This window comes from Haliotis cracherodii, unplaced genomic scaffold, assembly GCF_022045235.1.
Source record: "Haliotis cracherodii isolate W230 unplaced genomic scaffold, xgHalCrac1.p SCAF_9, whole genome shotgun sequence".
NCBI classification, from domain to species: domain Eukaryota; kingdom Metazoa; phylum Mollusca; class Gastropoda; order Lepetellida; family Haliotidae; genus Haliotis; species Haliotis cracherodii.
The window spans coordinates 45,712,442-45,734,507 of NW_027266343.1; the positions used below are offsets into that span (position 1 = coordinate 45,712,442).

Here is a 22,066-nt window from a genome sequence, read left to right on the forward strand (position 1 = left end):
ATGAAAGCTGTGTTGTTTGTGTGTATGTTGACCGTGGTCGCTGCTGGAGAGGCGGACACAGAGGTAGGTTGTGTTTTGTTTCTTCTTTTATCTTTTCTTCTCATTATCAGTATTGGTATTTATCTGGCTAGTCATGAATGTCTGTAGAAAATCAGTTTATATAAGAAATGTCATGTGATTTCTTACTCTGGGTTTATTGTTCTGAAATTTCTTTCTCTCATCATGTTCAAAGTAACGGGTGGCATACGGTGTTTGAGATTATCACATCTGTTTTACCCTAGACCGATTATTTAACCTATGTTTACTCATTCCCTTATAGGTTAACCACATAGATTCCGTCATTGAGCAACGTGAGTATAGTGTTTTAAAAATTATGACCCAAATCTTGACAAGCTATAGTGAAGGATTGAATAATACTATTTCAGTTTCATCTGCTTGGGCGTTACTCACGCAACTGGCATCATGTTATAACCTGAGATAATGAGATATCTGTGTTAAAGATGCCAACTTTCTACTTACTATTATGCTTAGTCCTTCAATGTAGAGATGAGCCTTTGATGAAATCAATGTCACCAAATATAGTTTGAATGTTTTAATGTACGGATATTATATTTTGTGATATCAGTTGTTTGACTAAACTACCTTTCCTTCAGTCAAGGCAATACAATCAGATCTGGTTGGAATGGATCATGAGATGAACACGAAATTCCTTGACGATGTCACTGATGTGTCATCAACGAACAGTAAGTTCAGACCGGTTACATTGTTACACTTCGGGGTACACATTTGAAGAAGCGATTGTTGGAGATAATGATGTTCTCTTGAATTCTAAGATTGAGAGATAAGATGAATAAATATGTGTTTGGGTATACCCTGAAAGATGCACATGAAATGACTCGTGTTGATATTTCCAGACAGATTCAAAGACCCGGTTTAACGCCACTTTATAGAACAAAATATGGGGTGGGAAAGTATGAAAGTTTTTGTGATTGCATTCATAATCTGTAACAGCCCTATTTCTCTATACTCTGTACTTATTTACCTATTAGATGTTGCTGGTGCGACACAAACTTCACCAACGACTTGGGGTGACCACCAAGGAGCAGTTGATGGACAAACGCTGGACAGAGAAAACAGAATAATGGACATCTTGTTCAGACTCCTGCATGGTAAGAAGTCTCATTATTCAAAATTAACAGCATCACTATCCATGATTTGTCCATTGGTTTAACTGACAAATCTGATCATACTTAAACTTATATGTTTCAGAGGATTTATTGCATATGGGACATACAGATGACAAATTCCGATTATTTAAAACAAATATGTTGCTGATACTTGTTCTCAGACATCATTGTACAATATAGAACATCATCCAGTTCAGATGGTGCGACCTTTGATCAGACTTTCGAAGTTAAAGGACTCTGACATTGTCCCATGACAGTCAGCAGTGTATTAATGCCTTTACTTTGACGTAGGTGATGACGAAGACAAGTATGTTGTTTGTACACTGGCTGACGCCGCCGAGACGTCTCAGATTTCCATTGAAGACATCAGCACACCCAAGTATCAAGACAAACACACCATCAGGTCAGTTTCGTACTAACTCTCATCTATGGACACCTTCGTTTGTGGTTGAGAGTTTAATGTAGTTGATACCTACACCAATTATCATTGGACTTGATAACACCATTCACTTTTACAGACGGCGCTCTATCAACTGCAGACAAGACGCCCGCTACCGGACAATAGACGGAAGTTGCAACAATGTTCGCTGGCCAACCTGGGGGTCAGCCAACCAACCATTCAAGAGATTTATTGATCCTTCATATGATGATGGTAAAGAACAGATTTTTTTCACATAGATATTGGAACTTAAAAATCATTATTTCATGCTTATGACCAGGGCGATTTTCATAAATAAATCAGACCGTTTGGAAGCAAGTCTTGTAAGTATTGCAATGGGAACATTTAGTTATGCCCTTTCAATATCACAACTAACTATACTTTAGTGAACTTTAAAAGCAAAAGTTTGGCTTTTCAGGCAAGTTCGTTCCCCGAATGAGAGGCGTAGATGGTTATCCCCTTCCCAGTCCACGCGCCATCAGTGTGGCCGTCCATCCGGGAGTTGACAGTCCTTCTGACGACCACACGGTGATGGTGATGCAGTGGGGGCAGTTTGTGGACCATGATCTCACCGGAACTCCTCTTCATGCAGGTACGTGCCAAATGGCCAATACTCTCTGACCATCAAAGTGACCAGACGTGTGATGATGAAATCAGACAAACTGTGATATATTTGTTTTTGTGATCCATATTTTTCGAACCTATTTCAATAATTACGATATGCATCTAAATCTTTGTATCAACTTAACAAATCCTCATAATTCCTAAAGGTGATGTTCAATCTAAATGTTGCGATGGTCACACACCTGGAGAGATGCATTCTGATGTACGAGCTGGGTAAGCAATTAACATTCTATATTTTCCACACTTAATCATTCTGTTTGTGTTAATGGAAATAACTGGTCGAGATATTTTAAATAAATGAATCAGAAATACCAAACTTTAAAATTACATGACATTGTATACATGCTTATAATAAGGATGAAACAGATACAACCTTTTCCATGATTATAAAAGTCTACTGTACGATTCCGACTACATCATAAGCATGTGTTTGTGTATCATAATCATTATCATAACAATGGTTGATTGGAACTAGGAAACGTGTTAATTCTTTTGGTATTTCACTGTTCCAGCGGTCCTTGTTTCCCAATAACCATGCCAGTAAATGAAGGACATTTCCAAAAGAACTGCATGGAGTTCAAAAGATCAGCCCCAGCACCTGGAAGGAGTGAGTATATGAATACAAGGCTGTGAAGGTTACCTCATTTCAATGTAGGATTGTTCTGTCATTATGTTTATGCTCATCTTATTAAGTAACGAAAGTCATAAACAACACTGTATGATAACATCCATATTTAAAACCATGTCACTTCCAGATACTCGAGAACAGTTGAACCTACTGACCTCCTTTGTGGACGCCTCTAACGTGTACGGACTCAGTCAGGATCAGATCAATCACCTCAGGAATGGACGTAAGTCAGGCAATATTTTGTTTTAAATTATAATTCATGATCAAACAAATATTTTAAAACTTGGCAAATGCCGTGGAGAGTAATTGGTATATACAAATTAATGTCGTCATTCAACTTTTCAGCCTACATGAAAACCAAGGGAGATAACCTGTTGCCAGAATCCAACCAAGGCAACTGTCGAACAAGCAATACCAACGAATGGTGTTTTGAAGCTGGTAAATACAACTTAATAATGTATCCGTAGTACTATTTTCAGAATCTGTTTATATTGTACTTCACACATGACTATTTGGTAAATTTCGAATGATAATTCACAACACTGTCACACCTTCTTTATAACTAACTTCATCATCAGGTGACGACCGTGTGAACGTGTTCCCTGGTCTGGCCGTGCTGCACACCGTGTTTGTCAGAGAACACAATCGTCTTGTCAAAGAACTTGCTGATGTCATTCCATCGACCACTCCTGATGATGTCTTGTTTGAGGAGGCCAGAAAGATCGTGTCAGCCATCATCCAACAAGTCACCTACCGCGAATGGCTGCCCATTATTGTTGGGCCCTTGGCCATGAGGAAGTACAGACTGACCCCCGGCTTCAGCTTCAGGTACAACTTTACCCAAAACCCAACCATCTACAACGTCTTCGCCACCGCCGCCTTCAGATACGGCCACTCCACCATTCCACGTTTCCTGACCCTCGGAGACCGACATGTACCCATAGAACAGCTCTTCTTCAGACCTTCTGAGGTTATCAAAGATCTGGACACCGTGCTGAAGGCTATCCTCAAGGACAGACATCAGGAGGTTAACCGCTTCATCAACAGTGGGATGACTGAGCATTTGTTTGAGACGTCGGGCAATAACGGCTTTGACATCGTGTCCTTGAACATTCAGAGAGGTCGTGATCATGGGATGCCATCATACAACAGCTTCCGCAAGGCATGTCAGCTATCGGAAGTGACTTCATTGGATGACAGTGTATTTGGTAAAGCAGGAGCTGCTTTGAAAAGTGTATACAGGTTTGTCTAATTTAATTTACTCTTACATGTGTACAGAGTTATTGTAAAAAAATTATGAAATAAAGATACTTTAACCCTTATTTGACATATCTCAAGATCTCCATACGTTTATGTATTCTTGCTTCAGATCCCCTGATGACATCGACGTCTTCACCGGTGCAGTAGCTGAACACCATGTGCATGGCGGCGCAGTGGGCCCTCTCCTCGCTTGTCTGATTGGTCAACAGTTCCATGACCTGAAATATGGCGACTCATTCTGGTTCGAAACATCCCATCCAAGAAAGGGCTTTACATCAGGTACTGTCCAGTCTGTTCCTGTGTGCTTGTATGTTTGTTAAACTATTTAGTTGATGTCAAACTCTGTACTGATAAGATAACTTAATATGCCTTTAAGATGAGAATGTTATATTATAATATGAATTCTATTGCATTTCTAATTTTGAATATGTCAAAATGTTTTAGTGTTTCAATGACACAGAAAAAAGATACTCTCTTGTTCTCAGAAGTAATTGTACATATACATATTTATTGCGTTTTCTATTTCAGGACAACTGTCTGAGATCCGACGAATGCGCTTTGCAAAGATTCTTTGTAGGAATTCAGGAGTGAAGTCCATCCAAAGAGATCCTTTTACAGTGTACTCAAAAGAAAGGTAGGCAATGAAGACATTCATCTCCTTTGTTCGTCAGTAATTAATTATCTCGGACAGACAGAACTCATATTAATATGCGACAGGGTATATCTGGCGTACTTCATTCAGTGAACATTGATCAGAATTGTATCCTGGATCCTTTTACACTTCGTGACACACTTTGAATGTAACATATTCGAGCTCATTCAGTTATATAGGATATATATGTCAAACCAGATCATATGAAGTATGCTGACGGAAATGTTAATATTTTGACGCATTTTTGTATTTCACAGCAATCCTATGATACCCTGCAACGATCTTCCAACAATCGATTTAACCAAATGGCGGAGATGAGAGGTTGCTTAGCCTACCCTTAAATTCAACAAAAGAAACCGAAGACTTGAAACATAACATTTTGGTGTTCCAACATATATAGCCCTAACTACTCGTCATGGTTTGTAAGAAGCATAAATCACAGAATACATGATATTTTTGACGTTTTTGTTCAACTATCTTCATACTAAATATGTAATGCCAAGTACATTTAGGTATGGCATTTCCCTAATAATGCTGGGATTATTAACGGAAATGTCAGTTAACATTATACCTGATTATAATGCCTACACTTTATATGAGAACAAAACGAATTGGTAACCAATTAAGTAAGTGAATCCACCAGTTACACTGTCAAAGCGTTTAATCAAAGCATAAAGTTGCAATATTATTGGCAGTATATGTTTATGGCATTGTATAATTTATTCGTCAAGGGAAAAAACATATTCTATATATATGACTTGCACTATTTCATAGACCTATAAAGGAGGTGTTTTTTTTATTTTTTGTCATTGTATGATATTGTATAATATATTGTTGATGTGGTGCTTAAAGCAACTATCAATATATGTGTGATCATGTGTGAAGATTCATATATCATGTTTAATAGAAACAATATTGAACAATTATACTTGTGTTATATGATATATAACATTTGATTGTATTTGTTAATTTTTCAACTGTTTTGTAATAAACATGTTCTCTTTTGTATTTGTGATTCATGGTCTCTTAATTTGTTGGTTTGGTGTTATTCATCTACCGTTTGGTAGGCTGATTGGCACATTGATATCTTTCACATTTGTGTTAATGTTTGGTATGATGACATAGTATCCAGGGCCTAGATACATATTGTTTCTAACAATACATGTTCCATACAACCTCATTGTTCCGAGCAGAGCTTTCAGTAAGTGTACAGCTCACATTGTGCCAGACAGTACTTCCCATACATGTATTACACTTCCCATTTTCGCTGCAAGTGCTTCCTACACACGCAAATAGTTCACATAGCAGACAGTGCTTGATAATCGTGTATATAGTTTACATTGTCACAGAAAGTGTTTGTTTGTATGTATATTCTTCATATTGTCCCAGATCATGTTTCCTATACGCGTATGATAATACAGATTATCCTCGACAGTGCTTCCTATACATGCATATAGTTCTATTCGTCCTTGATAGAGCTTACTGTACATGGATAACAATGGAGTTCACATTGCCCAAAAGCAGTGCTTCCTATGTATATGTATAATTCACATTATCACAGAGGGTGCCTCCTATACCCGCATATAGTTCGCATCGTCCCAGGCTGGGTTTCCTAATATGTTTATATATGTTTATTTATTACATATGTACAATAATCCCCATGTCCCTCGCGTACATATAGTCCACATTATTGATGGTACGGCACCCCGTACACAAAGCACAGGTCACAAATCAGGCGACGTTCAGCAACGTGACTCGTGGAAAGTTGATGGAAGGGTGACGTGTTTGGCTTTAGCGAGTTTCTAGAGGGTTGGTCAGCAGCATGGTATCGCATGGACGATGCAAACTACATGCGGGTATAGGGGGCACCCTCTGTGATAATGTGAACTATATATATGTATAGGAAGCACTGCTTTGGACCATGTGAACTCTATCCTTATACAGGAAGCAATATCAAGGACGAATAGAACTATATGCATGTATATCCGCTGTCGAGGATAATGTGTACTATGAGGTACCGCGACAAAACTAGCATATGTGTAAGCGGTCAAATGAATAATCGCATGACCCTTTACAAAGTGCGAGTAGCTGTGGAAGTGAATGTGACGTTAAACCTCATTTCACTTCATCTGACCTCTCAACGAGCATGTAGACATGTGCATGAATCAACAAACATTCATGTATGTAGCTTGTTTTATATTACAGATAATTGCAGGGGTACATCTCTTATTTACTCACTGTGCAAAGTTCTGACATATATTCTGGATAAAACATTACAATCCTGGTGTTACATTAATAAATTATACACGAATATTAAGCTCTGAAGCTGGATTTAGATCCGGATATTTTTTCTATTGATCACTTTTTGGCATTACAGGCATTTGCACAAATATCAAAAACTAATGGTAGATTTTATAGCATCTTCGTTGATACACTGCTCCAAGGAAAGCATAGAGACTACGTTCCTCGAGTACCGTGTCTACACGAACTGCAGAAGGTAAACTACCGAGAGGGCGTGTCTGCGTGTGTGCACTTCACAATCACATGATCTGCACCGTGTTATTATTGACTACAGAGACATGATATTTCTGTTACTTGAGAAGAGTGTATATAATCTCACACATAATTTACTTGTTGGTTTTGTGCACCCTGTTAATATACTCAACAACAAAAGTTCCTTTGACACCAATAGTTTAGTGTATTATTCAAACAAGTAAAGTTTGGTTTTCAATATTGTAGTACATGCATGAAAATCAAGTCACAAAAAACGCAACTGCTACAGAAAAGCATGCATTCCATGAAAAAGTTGACTTTTATGCAAGCTCCATGCATTTCACTACCCAAGCATGGGTATAAAACATGTGCGTTAACGGGATTTACATACGCATTATTTAGCATCGTGCTGACAACAACCATTCAGAAAAACAACAAAATTACGCAACTATTCAACATTACGAAATACAACGCCTGTCCTAAAATGAGCGTCTGCGAGTCATTGGTATGCTTGAAGCAGGATCGAGTCAACGTGATGTTGCAAGACAATGAGATGAGATCATCGGCCCTGTTGTTCTACCGTTTTTGCGTCGTCATGGCCCAGGCATTACCTTTCAACATGACAACGCCCGGCCTCAAATTGCTCGACTTGTTCAGGATTTTCTTCAAGAAAACAACGTGAATGTCATTCCCTGGCCGGTTCGCTCCCCTGAATTCTCACCAATCGAGCTCACGTGGGATGAGGTGGATCGGCGCCTTCGACATCAACTTTCGACGTGTTCCACAGACACTGCAGGAACTTCTAAACATGATCCAACAGATATGGACAGATATCCCACAGGACTTTGTGCGACGCCTGGTCCATTCCATGAGACGAAGATGTGTTGCTTGACAGAGGTGGACACACACGCTACTGATTTGTAAATTGACATTTTGGCATGTTCATGTTTTTTGTGTGTATGAAATCACGCATTTTCTGAAGTCTGTATGGCAAATTAAACCATTTGAACACTTTCAGGTGTCTTTTATCCATAGTAATACGAAATTGTTTCAGATTTGGTATACATTTGTACTTAGTAATGACAGACAATAGAATCCCCAAGGGTATAGAGTACTTAGATAAAAGCTTGTCTGCTGTGTTATATGAACATCCAGATTGCGAAATTATTCACTCATACTTTACTTGTTTGAAAACCTATGAAACATTAGATAATGTACGATGTGGTAATTTGATTGGTTGGTTGGTTGGTTTGTTGTTTAACGGCGCACTCAGCAATATTTCAGCTATTGGGCGGCGGTCTGTAAATAATCGAGTCCGACATGCATTAACCAAGTCAGCGAGCCTGACCACCCAATCCTGTTAGTCGCCTTTTACGCCAAGCATGGGTTGTTGAAGACCTACATGTATTCTACCCCGGAATCTTCACGGGTCTGGTAATTTGAAAGATTTGATTATCGACGACAACAACAGATTTATTACATGTTTATAAGACATGGAGTATGTATCGGATGTATTTGACGTGCCCCTCAGTACCAGAGATGGTGTGTGTAATGAATACGGGAGGGATCTGATAGACTTTTGTTGTACGTTTTCTGTCCATATTGTAAATGGATATAATTTACTTGTTTTAAGGAAGGTGGCGCTTGTTTGGTTGATTATGTACTATGCTCAACTATTTTTGTTTGACAAGTTGTGAATCAGGTCACTTTCCTTTCCTACTTCCCCTCCATGGATGTGATAGACAGGTCAATAATGTTAAGGAAATGCATGTAAATAATATTCCCAGATATACATGGAGAAATGAAATATGTGATGCCTTGAAACATAATGTTTCTGAGTCATTGTCTGCACTTCACATGGATGAGTTTATGCATTTATTATCTTTAAATGTTGATTTAGCTGTTGAAACGTTGGCCAATGCTGTACATAGTGGTTCTATGTCATGCGGATTACTTTCTAGAGCTAGATAATCAAAACTTACATCTGGATAAAAAATGCTACGATAAAGACAGTGAGGATATGAAGACTAAAATGTTTAATGTATTAGACAAGTTTAGAGTTACTGGTGATAAGAAGATTCTTTCTAAATATTCAACATTAAGGTATAGTTACAGGTCTTTATACAGGAAGAAGAGATTAGAATACGAAGAGACTTGTGTACGTGAACTTGTAGACAGTAGTGGAGATAGTAAATCATTCTGGAAAAATCGCATTGACAAAGAAAACAAGTTGTAGTCCTCTTTCCACCAAGATTTGCCAAGAAGATTGGTTTGATTATTTTAAGAATATTTTAAACCATACTGATATACTTGTGAACTCGGATATAATTGAGCAGGTAGATTATGTTATAAATAACCATAATGAACAATTGTGTAATTTCTGTACTGATGAGGATGTAAATAATATTCTTAATGGTAATATTAAACAGGAAGAGATCGAATCATTCATAAGAGATTATGAAGCAGGTTAAAGCTGCAGGACCAGATGGTATTACGCTGACATGATCCAATGCTGCAGAACTGTTTTAATTCCATCTTTGTTAGTTATGTATAATACTATTTTGTCAACGGGTAATTTTCCATCCGAATGGGCTGAGAGTGTTATTGTACCACTCCATAAAAAAGGAAGCTTTGACTGTGTTAATAATTATAGAAGCATATCTTTGATGGATATTTTTGGGAAGTTATCCTGCTTTATTCTAAATGCGCGTCTCAAACGTTTTCTGATTACTTTAACAGTATACCTGTGGCCCAGGCAGGATTTAGGAAAGGCTATTGCACAACGGATAATAGTTTCAATTTGCAATGTCTTCTACAAAAGTATTTATATTAAATTTGGGGACGTTTTTACTTCATTTATGTAAAGTTCAAGAAAGCATTTGATTCTTTTAATAGGAAATTACTGTGGTATTCAATAATTAATAAAGGCGTTCATGGTAAATTATTCTCTGTTCTGAGAAATATGTATTCGAATATAAATCAGCTGTAAGAGTATCCAATACTACTATTACTGATTATTTTGATGGTTTAAGTGGAGTCAGACAAGATTGTGTTCTCAGCCCGTTTTTATTTGGAATGTTGATTTCAGTATTTCAATCCATGATGGTAAATGCAGATGTAAGAGGTATGTACATCGGTGTAGATTATTTGGAACTACTGCTATTATTGTATGCTGATGATTTCTGTATTTTTTATGACAGTGTTATTGGTTTGCAAAGAGAGATTGACATTTTATGTAAATATTGTACATCATGGGGCTTACAGATAAATATGGATAAGACAGAAATATTAGTTTTTTTCTAAATGGCGATTATTTACGACATTATGAGAAGTGGTACTTTGATGGAGAGCTACTTAAGACATCAACCTATAACAATTATTTAGGTATTATGTTTTCTACTAGGTTGACAGTGTGTACAAATACGCTTGTTTCAAAAGCCACTTAAGCTCAATAACAGCACAAATACCCAAGTATTCCTGTAAATATGTCATTTAAGATGTTTGATTGTAAAATAAAACCTATTCTGCAATATGGGGCGGAGGTGTGGGGCTGTAAGATTGTTGTTATACACGTATGGTTTCGGATATTCGTGGGTTAGTCAAGATATTTGAGATGTTTCATATTTTCTGTTCAGTCAGAGATTAGAAGATTGTGGAAAACAAAACATTTTTAGCATTAATAAAGATTGAAAACGACTTGCACATTATACGAATATTAAGTCATTGCTAACTGTTGAATATTATGTTACAAATATCAATGTTAGGGAATTAAGACTGACTGACTGTGTATGGTTTTACGCCGCTTTTAGCAATATTCCAGCAATATCGGGGGGGGGGGGGGGGGGGGGGGGGGGGGAGGGGAGGGGGAAGGGGTACACTAGAAATGGGTGTAATAATAATATGGGACAGTAATGAATAATACAGACAAATCATTTAATGTCCTGTGTGGAATAATTATGTCAAAGTTAGTTATTTTCTTTCACAAACGGTATATCGATCATTTGATGACAAGGAATTATGCTAACTATATATAACAGAGAGACAGACACATGTATTCAGTAATAAAGGCCATTGGCCCACGATACAATAATACGAATATTTAAATATCCTGCTTACAAAGGTATTAATATGAAATAAGTGTTTTCACATTTCACACTGTAAAAGCTTAAGTTAAGAGAATATACACATGTTATTTCTGAGGGGAACCAGAAATATGCTTAACACATTGTACCCATGTTGGGAATCGAGCCCGTGTCTTCGGTGTGACGAGCGAACACTTTAACAACTAGGCTACCCCACGGCTCCTCTCTCTGAAGAATTCATAAGGTGGATAATGTTTTAGTGCTTGGATTATCTGTATAATATTGTTGTATATATTGCTTTCTGAGCTAGGAGTAGCGTTCACATATCATCATCACACGGTATTCATCTTCTACACTCCTCTTATTTTTCTTCAAACAGAACTCGCAGTATCTTTCATCATGAGGAATATTATTGTGTCTTCCAATCTGAACACATAATCCAATAATATACATCTAAGTTTTGCTAAATGCCAATTAATATATTGAGGTATGTTTATTGTTAGATATGATTCAGTATTGTGAAGTGACGTATATTGTTTATAGTAGTTGCACTTTGATGAACTTTCCAAGGATGAGTGCCAATTTGTTGGAGAGCCTTGTTTAAATTCGAATTAAAAGATATCTGCATCTCCATGTTCTGCTGAATCCAGACTATACCAAATCCTAGGTGAAATACAATATTCCTAATTGAAGTAACCCATGTGTGTCTTCCAGCATCATCAATAGATATAAGCACAATGTAAATCTGATATGGTAGTCTATTATTGTAGAGGTGAATTAATATAGTCCAACATTTTATATCTATTGTCATGTAAATACATTCTCTGCCAGTCTGCCACACTCTCAAAGAACCATCTTCTTAATTCCCTTGGAGGCGGTCGGGTAGCCTAGTGGTTAAAGCGTTCGTTCGTCACACCGAAGACACGGGCTCGATTCCCAACATGGGTACAATGTGTGAAACCCATTTCTGGTTTCCCTCAGAAATAACATGTGTATATTCTCATAACTTAAGCTTTTACAGTGTGAAATGTGAAAACACTTATTTTATATTAATACCTTTGTATGTAGGATATTTAAATATTCGTATTATTGTATCGTGGGCCAATGGCCTTTATTACTGAATACATGTGTCTGTCTCTCTGTTATATATAGTTAGCATAATTCCTTGTCATCAAATGATCGATATACCGTTTGTGAAAGAAAATAACTAACTTTGACATAATTATTCCACACAGGACATTACATGATCTGTCTGTATTATTCATTATTGTCATAGTGCTCAATTAACACGATGCTCAGTGCTCTTCCGTTGATCTGATTCTTTCATGTGATAAGAATATTGTTTATGTTTTGTCATACGACATACCGACATACCGTAATCAATTATTATTACCGTTGCATATAGTAATAGGTGTATATATTTAAACTTCCAGTGGCCTAATAGATAAGATAAAGCAAACTTTTAAAAGATACATTAAATACATTAAAGGCACTGAACGTGCTATACAGTGATACAGATGCACATGTAGGTTGCGCCACGAAGCAATGATTGTATTAACATTTGGCATATGGGAGTGGATAGAACTGGCGTGGTTCTTACATATTCGGACAGCCATGTTTGCCGAATACACAAAAACAGATTATCCCGTAATCCGTTGTCGCTGATGATAATCCGTGATAAGTTTCAATCTTCTTTTCACCACAAATCCGGGTTTATATCAATGAATGGTGTTGATCTGGGTGTGTCCTCGTCAACTGTAATTGTTCTAAGAGTGGTATAATAACAATGAGACAGTTGGTAATCCGCTTCTCATCACGAGTTGTTCTTGACAAGCTTTGTAGACAAGTACTGGGAGACAAATGCATTGAACTGGTTACTATGTTTTGTGTCTGGAGGATTTTCTAGTCCCTCAATGTAATGAAATAATACATATAGGATCAACTTTTGAAACTAATTTTCCAGCATCATTTTGATAATAGGAACTGACAATTCAATGTAATCGTAAATTTTCCACTTATTCATAAACACAAAGTCCAGTCGTACATTTGATGTGGTACATACATATCTGAATTATAATTCTAGAAAGTTAGTACTGGTTGTCAACGTTGATATATGCAACAGTCAGTATGTATGTTTCATCGAGTATGGATAAGCGAATCTTTGGCAGATGACGTGGGCACGTGATACTTGCGACACACATTGCATACCACTACTGCAACAGTGTTACTTAAACAACAAACTACTACTACTACTACTACTACTACTACTACTACTACTACTACTACTACTACTACTACCACCACTACTACTACTACTACTACTACTACTACAACTTAACTGTGAATAAAATGAATTCGGGAGAGATGGTGTACTGAATATATGTTCTCAAAGAACATTAGTAGAGCGATTACAACAGCAAGACCGAATACACAAACAAGAGTAACCTTAGTACACAGATTAGGTCCTTGTGCTGCTCAAGCTAAAAGAACTACTTAACTCAAGGGAAGGGTCACGTGATATATGGAGAAGTTCATAGAGATTGTGGGAGACATGAATTAATATATTAGTATTTTTAGTCAATTAACAAGAAACTTACATTTTCTCCGGTTTCAGTTATTATTTATATGTTACTATTATATATTATCTCAATAATGCCCTCTGATAATACCCCCTGATAGGAAACAGTTTACCCACTGCCTCGTTATTGGTGTTTATACACCACACCAAGAACAATGGCGGTGATGACGCTGCTCCGGGATAATCAGCCTGCCTCCACATAATCCAAAATGTTTAGCTCCCCCATGTAGATATGTCGAAAAATACCTACCAGGGGAGTGTGAATTCTAGGGTAATCTGTGTTGATTTAATCCAGGAATATGAGTATAAATACACGGTCCCATCTTTGGTGTATCAGACATTCCCACTTTGTACTGGACAGAAGCAGAAACGATGAGAGTTGTGTTGTTTGTGTGTATGTTGACCATGGTCACTGCTGGAGAGGCGCATACAGAGGTAGGTTGTGTGTTTTTTTTTTACCTTTTCTTCTCATTATCAGTATTGGTATTTATCTGGCTAGTCATGAATGTCTGTAGACAATCAGTTTATATAAGAAATGTCATTTCTTACTCTGGGTTTATTGTTGTTCTGAAACTTCTTTCTCTCATCATGTTCAAAGTAACGGGTGGCATACGGTGTGTGAGATTATCACATCTGTTTTACCCTTGACCGACTATCTAACCTATGTTTACTCATTCCCTTATAGGTTAACCACATAGATTCCGTCATTGAGCAACGTGAGTATAGTGTTTTAAAAATTATGAACCAAATCTTGACAAGCTATAGTGAAGGATTGAATAATACTATTTTAGTTTCATCTGCTTGGGTGTTACTCACGCAACTGGCATCATGTAACATGCTGAAATAATGAGATATCTGTTGTAAACATGCCAATTTTCTACTTACTATTATGCTTAATTCTTCAATGTAGTGATGGACATTTGATGAAATCAATGTTACTAAATATAGTTTGAATGTTTTAATGTACTGATATTATATTTTGTGATACCAGTTGTTTGACTAAACTACCTTTCCTTCAGTCAAGGCAATACAATCAGATCTGGTTGGAATGGACCATGAGACGAACACGAAATTCCTTGACGATGTCAGTGATTTGTCATCAACGAACAGTAAGTTCACGCCGGGTACATTGTTACACTTCGGGGTACACATTTGAAGAAGCGATTGTTGGAGATAATGATGTTCTCTTGAATTCTAATATTGAGAGATAAGATGAATAAATATGTGTTTGGATATACCCTGAACGATGCACGTGAAATGACTTGTGTTGATACTTCAAAGACCTGGTTTAACGCCAGAAAATAGAACAAATTATGGGGTGGCGAAGTATGAATGTTTTTTGTGATTGCATTTGTAATTTGCAACAACCCTATTTCTCTATACTCTATACTTACTTACCTTTTAGATTATGTTGCTGGTGCGACACAAACTTCACCAACCACTTGGAGTGACCACCAAGGAACAGTTGATGGACAAACGCTGGACAGAGAAAACAGAATAATGGACATCTTGTTCAGACTCCTGCATGGTAAGAAGTCTCATTATTCCACATTAACAGCATCACTATCCATGATTTGTCTATTGGGTTAACTGACAAATCTGATCATACTTATACTTATATGTTTCGGAGGATTTATTGCCTATGGGACATACAGATGACAAATTCTGATTACTTAAAACACATGTTTTGTTGATACTTGTTCTTAAACATCATTATACAATATAGACCATCAACCAGTTCAGATAGTGCGATCTTTGATAAGAATTCCTAAGTTAAAGGACACTGAAATTGTCCCATGATAGTAAGCAGTGTGTTGATGTCTTTACTTTGACGTAGATGATGACGAAGACAAGTATGTTGTTTGTACACTGGCTGACGCCGCTGAGACATCTCAGATCTCCATTGAAGACATCAGCAGAACCATGTATCAAGACAAACACACCATCAGGTCAGTTACGTACTAATTCTCATATTTGCACACCTTCGTTTGAAGGTGAGTGTATTATGTATTTGATACTTACACCAATCACCATTTGGTTTGATAACAGCACTTACGTTTACAGACGGCGCTCTACCGACTGCGAACCAGAAGCCAGCTACCGGACAATGGACGGAAGTTGCAACAATGCTCGCTGGCCAACCTGGGGTTCAACCAACCAACCATTCAAGAGATTTATTGATCCTGCATATGATGATGGTAAAGAACGGGTTTATATAATATAACGAGGGCAAGTAATTAACAAACCAGACCATTTGGAAGCAAGGCTTGCAATTATTCCAATGGGACATTTAGTCATAACGTTTACAGTATCACAACTAACCATACGTTAGTGATGTCTAAAAACTGAAGTCTGGTTTTGCAGGTACGTTTGTTCCACGACTGAGGGGCCTTGACGGTAATCCACTTCCCAGTCCACGCGCCATCAGTGTGGCCGTACTTCCGGGTGTTGACAGTCCTTTTGACGACAACACGGTCATGGTGATGCAGTGGGGGCAGTTTGTGGACCACGACCTCACCGGAACTCCCCTCGATGCAGGTACGTGCCAAATGGCCAATACTCTCTGACCATCAAAAAGACTAGAAGTGTGATGTTGAAATCAGACAAACTGTGATGTTTCGCTTTTGTAATCCAAGTTTTCGAATTTATTTTAGTCATTACTATATTCATCTAAAGCTGTGTATTAACTTTACAAGTCCTTATATTCTTTTCTTTGAAGGTGACGTTCAATCGAAATGTTGCGATGGTCACACACCTGGTGGGATGCATCCTGATGTACGAGCTGGGTAATCAATTAACATTCTTTATTTTCCACACTTAATCATTCTGTTTTTGTTAATGGAAATAACTGGTCGAGATATGTGAAATAAATGAATCAGAAATAATTAACTTTAAAATTATGTGACATTGTATACATGCTTATAATTAGGATTAAAAGGACACAACCTTTAACAACACATGATAATAAAAGTCTACTGTAAGATTCCGACTACATCATAAGCATGTGTTTGTGTATCATAATCATTATCATATCAATGGTTGATTGGAACTAGGAAACGTGTTAATTCTTTTGGTATTTCACTGTTCCAGCGGTCCTTGTTTCCCAATCACCATGCCAGTAAATGAAGGACATTTCCAAAAGAACTGCATGGAGTTCAAAAGATCAGCCCCAGCACCTGGAAGGAGTGAGTAAATGAATACAAGGCTGTGAAGGTTACCTCGTTTCAATGTAGGATTTTTCTGTCATTATTTTAATGCTCATCTTATTAAGTAACGAAAGCAATAAACACCACTGTAGGATAACATCCATATCTAATTTAAAACCATGTCACTTCCAGATACTCGAGAACAGTTGAACCTACTGACGTCCTTTGTGGACGCCTCTAACGTGTACGGACTCAGGATCAGATCAAACACCTCAGGAATGGACGTAAGTTAGGCAATTTTTTTGTATTGATTTTGCTGATAAAACAAATATGTTAAATTTTGACAGAATGCCGTAGAGAGTAATTCGTACATACAAATATATGCCGTCATTCAATTTTTCAGCCTACATGAGAACTAAGGGAGATAACCTTTTACCAGAATCCAACCATGGCAACTGTCGAACAAGCAATACCAACGAATGGTGTTTTGAAGCTGGTAAATACAACTTATTAATGTATTCGTAGTACTATTTTCAGAGTCTGTTCATAAAGTATTTTACAGAAGACTATTTGGTACAATTTCAAATGATAATGATAAGTTATTTCATAACATCTTATTACTATTTTCATCTTCAGGAGACGACCGGGTGAACGTGTTCCCTGGCCTTGCAGTGCTACACAACCGATTAGTCAAAGAACTTGCTGATGTCATGCCATCGACCACTCCTGATGATGTCATGTTTGAGGAGGCCAGAAAGATCGTGTCAGCCATCATCCAACAAGTCACCTACCGCGAATGGCTGCCCATTATTGTTGGGCCCTTGGCCATGAGGAAGTACAGACTGACCCCTGGCTTCAGCTTCAGGTACAACTTTACCCAAAACCCAACCATCTACAACGTTTTTGCCACCGCCGCCTTCAGATACGAACACTCCAACATTCCACGTTTCCTGACCCTTGGAGATCGACGTGTACCCATAGAACAGCTCTTCTTCAGATCTTCTGAGGTCATCAAAGATCTGGACACCGTGCTGAAGGCTATCCTCAAGGACAGACATCAGGAGGCTAACCGCTTCATCAACAGTGGGATGACTGAGCATTTGTTTGAGACGTCGGGCAATAACGGCTTTGACATCGTGTCCTAGAACATTCAGAGAGGTCGTGATCATGGGCTGCCATCATACAACAGCTTCCGCAAGTGACTTCATTTGATGACAGTGTATTTGGTAAAGCAGGAGCTGCTTTGAAAAGTGTATACAGGTTTGTCTAATTTACTTTACTCTTATATGTGTACAGAGTTATTGTAAAAAACATATGAAATAAAGATACTTTAACCCTTATTTGACATTTCTCAAGATCTCCTTATATGCATATATTCTTGCTTCAGTTCCCCTGAAGACATCGACGTCTTCACCGGTGCCGTAGCTGAACACCATGTGCATGGCGGCGCAGTGGGCCCTCTCCTCGCTTGTCTGATTGGTCAACAGTTTCATGACCTGAAATATGGCGACTCATTCTGGTTCGAAACATCCCACCCAAAGAAAGGCTTTACATCAGGTACCGACCAATCGGTTTTGTTTTGTTAAAATATTTTATTGATGTCAAGATATGTACTTATCTAAATAATTAAATATGCCTTTAAGATGAGAATTTTACTATAATATCAATTTTGTCGAAACGTTTACTGTTTCACTGACGATAGTTTAGAAAATGATACTCTCTTTTTCTCTGTAGTAATATATAAATATTAATTGCATTTTCTATTTCAGAACAACTTTCTGAGATCCGACGAATGCGCTTTGCCAAAGTTCTTTGCAGGAATTCAGGGTTGAAATCTATCCAAAGAGATCCTTTTACAGTGTACTCAAAAGAAAAGTAGGCAACGAAGTCATCCCGCTCCTTAATTGTCAGTAATTATAATTGATCCCAGTCATAATACAGCTTAATATAACTTAAGGCAGAGTACATTTGGCTTATTTTATGCCTTGATAAGAACGACATTTAGTCATGTGGTATGTCATCAAAACATATATCAGTGAACAACAATGATTTTACAGTGTACTCAAAAGAAAGGTGGGCAAATTTCTTTTAGTTCTTGAAATATGTAAACATGAATCATTACAAATGTTTTAGATATAACGGTTGGCTGGTTTGTTGTTTAACGCCGCACTCAGCAATATTCCAGCTATATGACGGCTGTCTGTAAATAATCGAGTCTGGACCAGACAACCCAGTGACTAATAGCATGAGCATCGATCACGCAGTTGGGATACGATGACATGCATCAACCAAGATTTGCTACTTTAATCGACTTGTGTTAGTGCATCTGATATCAAAGGTGGGGTGAAATAAGGTTTAACGTCGTTGGTATCAGATTATTGCCCTTATTTAGCGGCGTGAATGCACGTGTGTGTGTGTGTGTGTGTGTGTGTGTGTGTGTGTGTGTGTGTGTGTGTGTGTGTGTGTGTGTGTGCGTGGGTGCTTGTACTAGTCCGGACTTAAGCCGATTATAGTGCTAGTCCACTAAGATACCATGCGGCAGTTTAACATGAATACCCCACTAAGACATAGTATATTGACTCCGAGCCGAGTCCTTGTTTTAGCCCCTTTTTGCCCAGCGCCAGTCAAGGTAACAACAAATACCATCTTTTAACGTCCTTTTGGGATCGAACCCACGACGCTCTTCCACTGGACCAAGGTGGCGGTCTATATCAAAGACTCTGGCAATGTTCTCTATATATCCATGTAACGGAATCAAACATAGCCGTTGTTTATCAATGGAGGTATAATCATTAACAATACATGTCTCACCTTGTTTTATGACATAAGCTCTTCGAACCGTTTTGTGGTACAGAGCGTTACAAGAATGTCCTTGTAGTGTACGTTAAGAGTATAGAATCCCAACTGTTAGCGGAAGTCTATTGTGAAATTTATATACACACAATTAATAATTTAAAGAGAAACGTAAACAACATTACCTATCAATTTTAAATGCAGAACGTCAACGCCTGAAAAAAACACAGTCTCAATTATCAGACGAATCTGATTCCATTGAGCTTAAAAGGCAACATAGCGGTGAAAATGATATGAAAGGATCACTGAACCTATCAGTGATTAATAAATGTTGGGACAAAGTAGATGTTGGTATATTGCGTTAACAGTAACGATAACTTTCTTGGTCATGGTTACTTGGAACGATTTACCCTTCATGGGAGTCGAACCCTGACCTTCGGCACTAGGAGCGGACGCTTTGGCCAAGTGACTATCATCTGTCCGTGCAATACATCAAGTATAAATTCATTATATATTTCACCTTCTTTCATGTTTCAGCAATCCGAAGATTTCCTGTAACGATCTTCCTACAATTGACTTAACACAATGGCGCAGATGAACAGCTGTTCGATATGTTTGTTTGTTGTTCAACGCCGCATAAAAATAATCGTGTCTGACATCATGAGCATCGCAATTGGGATACCAAGTCAGGGAGCCTGACCACCCGATCCCGTTTAGTCGCCTCTCACGACAAGCATAGTCGCCTTTTATGGCATCTTCACGGGTCTACCAGCTATTTGGCGGAATCAAGGTCCGACGGAACATACGATTTCCCACATATCTTAATATTTGTTATCACCTTTTGACAATAAACTGCCGGGCAAAAGAAAGTATACACTTGAAAATTTAACCAAAAAGTACAAAGGGTATCAAAACGTTACAAGGCTGAAAACAGTTGCTGAAACACTGCAAACGTAAGGTCCAAAACACGACTGTGAAACCCGTATATGTATAAAATACAACACTCTTCATTTTCATCCACCAGCAAACATAAGTGTACTTTGTTTTGCCAGGCAGTTTACTTAGAAAGCATTACTGTTGCTTAAATGACTTAAAAAAGTATTTTGCATTATCAACCCTGCCTACCTCAGAAAGGTGGGATGAAGTAGGCGGATATCAACATCATTATTTCATTGTTGAATGTCTTTTTTGTCCCCGTCTATAACGAATGTATGAAACAAAATACGTTCAGATCTGTGAAGACATACCTTTTGGATGTAAAATCATTTCATATGAAAAATATTACTTTTTGACTTTGCATCTGAGGTTAACGATGAGTATGCGTAATAAAACGATCACAATCATGTCACCGTTTCATGGGTATTAGTTGATACGTAGTCGACGACCTGAATGTGATCCGATCCTTGTCCGATGCTGAACATGCATGGGTCGGACGAATTATTGATTTTATAGATTTTATAGATTTTGTAGATTGTACAGTTTTGTTTAATAAACACGTTTTGTATGACATAGTCTGTAGATGTTGTTTTCTTTCATAGACATATCAGCGCTAGATGTGAAGTTACTTCAACGTATAGATCTAGCCTGTTACTTGATACTAGTGCTGGGAACAAAGTATCACTTTAAATACTGTAAGTCATTAAGCATTTTTATCTGGCGTGTCTGAGGTTATTGCAGCCGCAGGTTTACCGCACGTGTAGCTTTTCAAAATATAGCACCAACTGTATTTACCTAGGGGCGTAGCAGTACGAGTAATTTGCAAGTCATTCCGTTTGGTTGGCTAACCACGTTTATGTATCCATAAACCAACTTACGGTATACTGTTTTTGAATGGCTGATAATATAATGGGCGGGGCGTGCGTCTCATTTGTGTGTGTGTTCATGACTAAGCATGACTGTAAGTGAAGTGAAATGGGGTTTAACGTCGTGTCAAAGATTATTGCGCTTATATAGCGACGTGCATGTGTTTGTGTGTGTTTGTGTGTGTGTGTTTTTGTGTAAAATTGTTATACACGGACAAATCGGTTACATCCCCTTTGCTAAATCCAATAACTGTTTAGGTAGTCCTTTTAAAACTCTATTGTTCGAAGTATCAAATGTATTGGTCCTCGTCATATGTCGAATGGTGAGTGAATATGTTTTTAGCCGCTTTTAGCAATATTCCAGCAATATCACGGCGGGGGA

General features: G+C 37.8%; 1 protein-coding gene and 1 pseudogene across 1 annotated transcript; both read left to right on the forward strand.

Moving 5' to 3' along the window:
• On the forward strand, positions 1 to 5,108 carry LOC139453391 (chorion peroxidase-like). The gene is made up of 13 exons (XM_071235072.1): positions 1 to 63; positions 320 to 350; positions 1,479 to 1,590; positions 1,706 to 1,839; positions 2,045 to 2,218; positions 2,397 to 2,463; positions 2,763 to 2,857; positions 3,006 to 3,101; positions 3,224 to 3,316; positions 3,457 to 4,120; positions 4,248 to 4,417; positions 4,667 to 4,772; positions 5,048 to 5,108. The coding sequence occupies exons 1-13, from the start codon at positions 1 to 3 to the stop codon at positions 5,106 to 5,108; spliced, it is 1,866 nt and encodes a 621-aa protein (XP_071091173.1).
• A 9,207-nt stretch (positions 5,109 to 14,315) lies between these two features.
• LOC139453373 (myeloperoxidase-like) lies at positions 14,316 to 20,480 on the forward strand (annotated as a pseudogene).
• Positions 20,481 to 22,066: the final 1,586 nt, after the last annotated feature.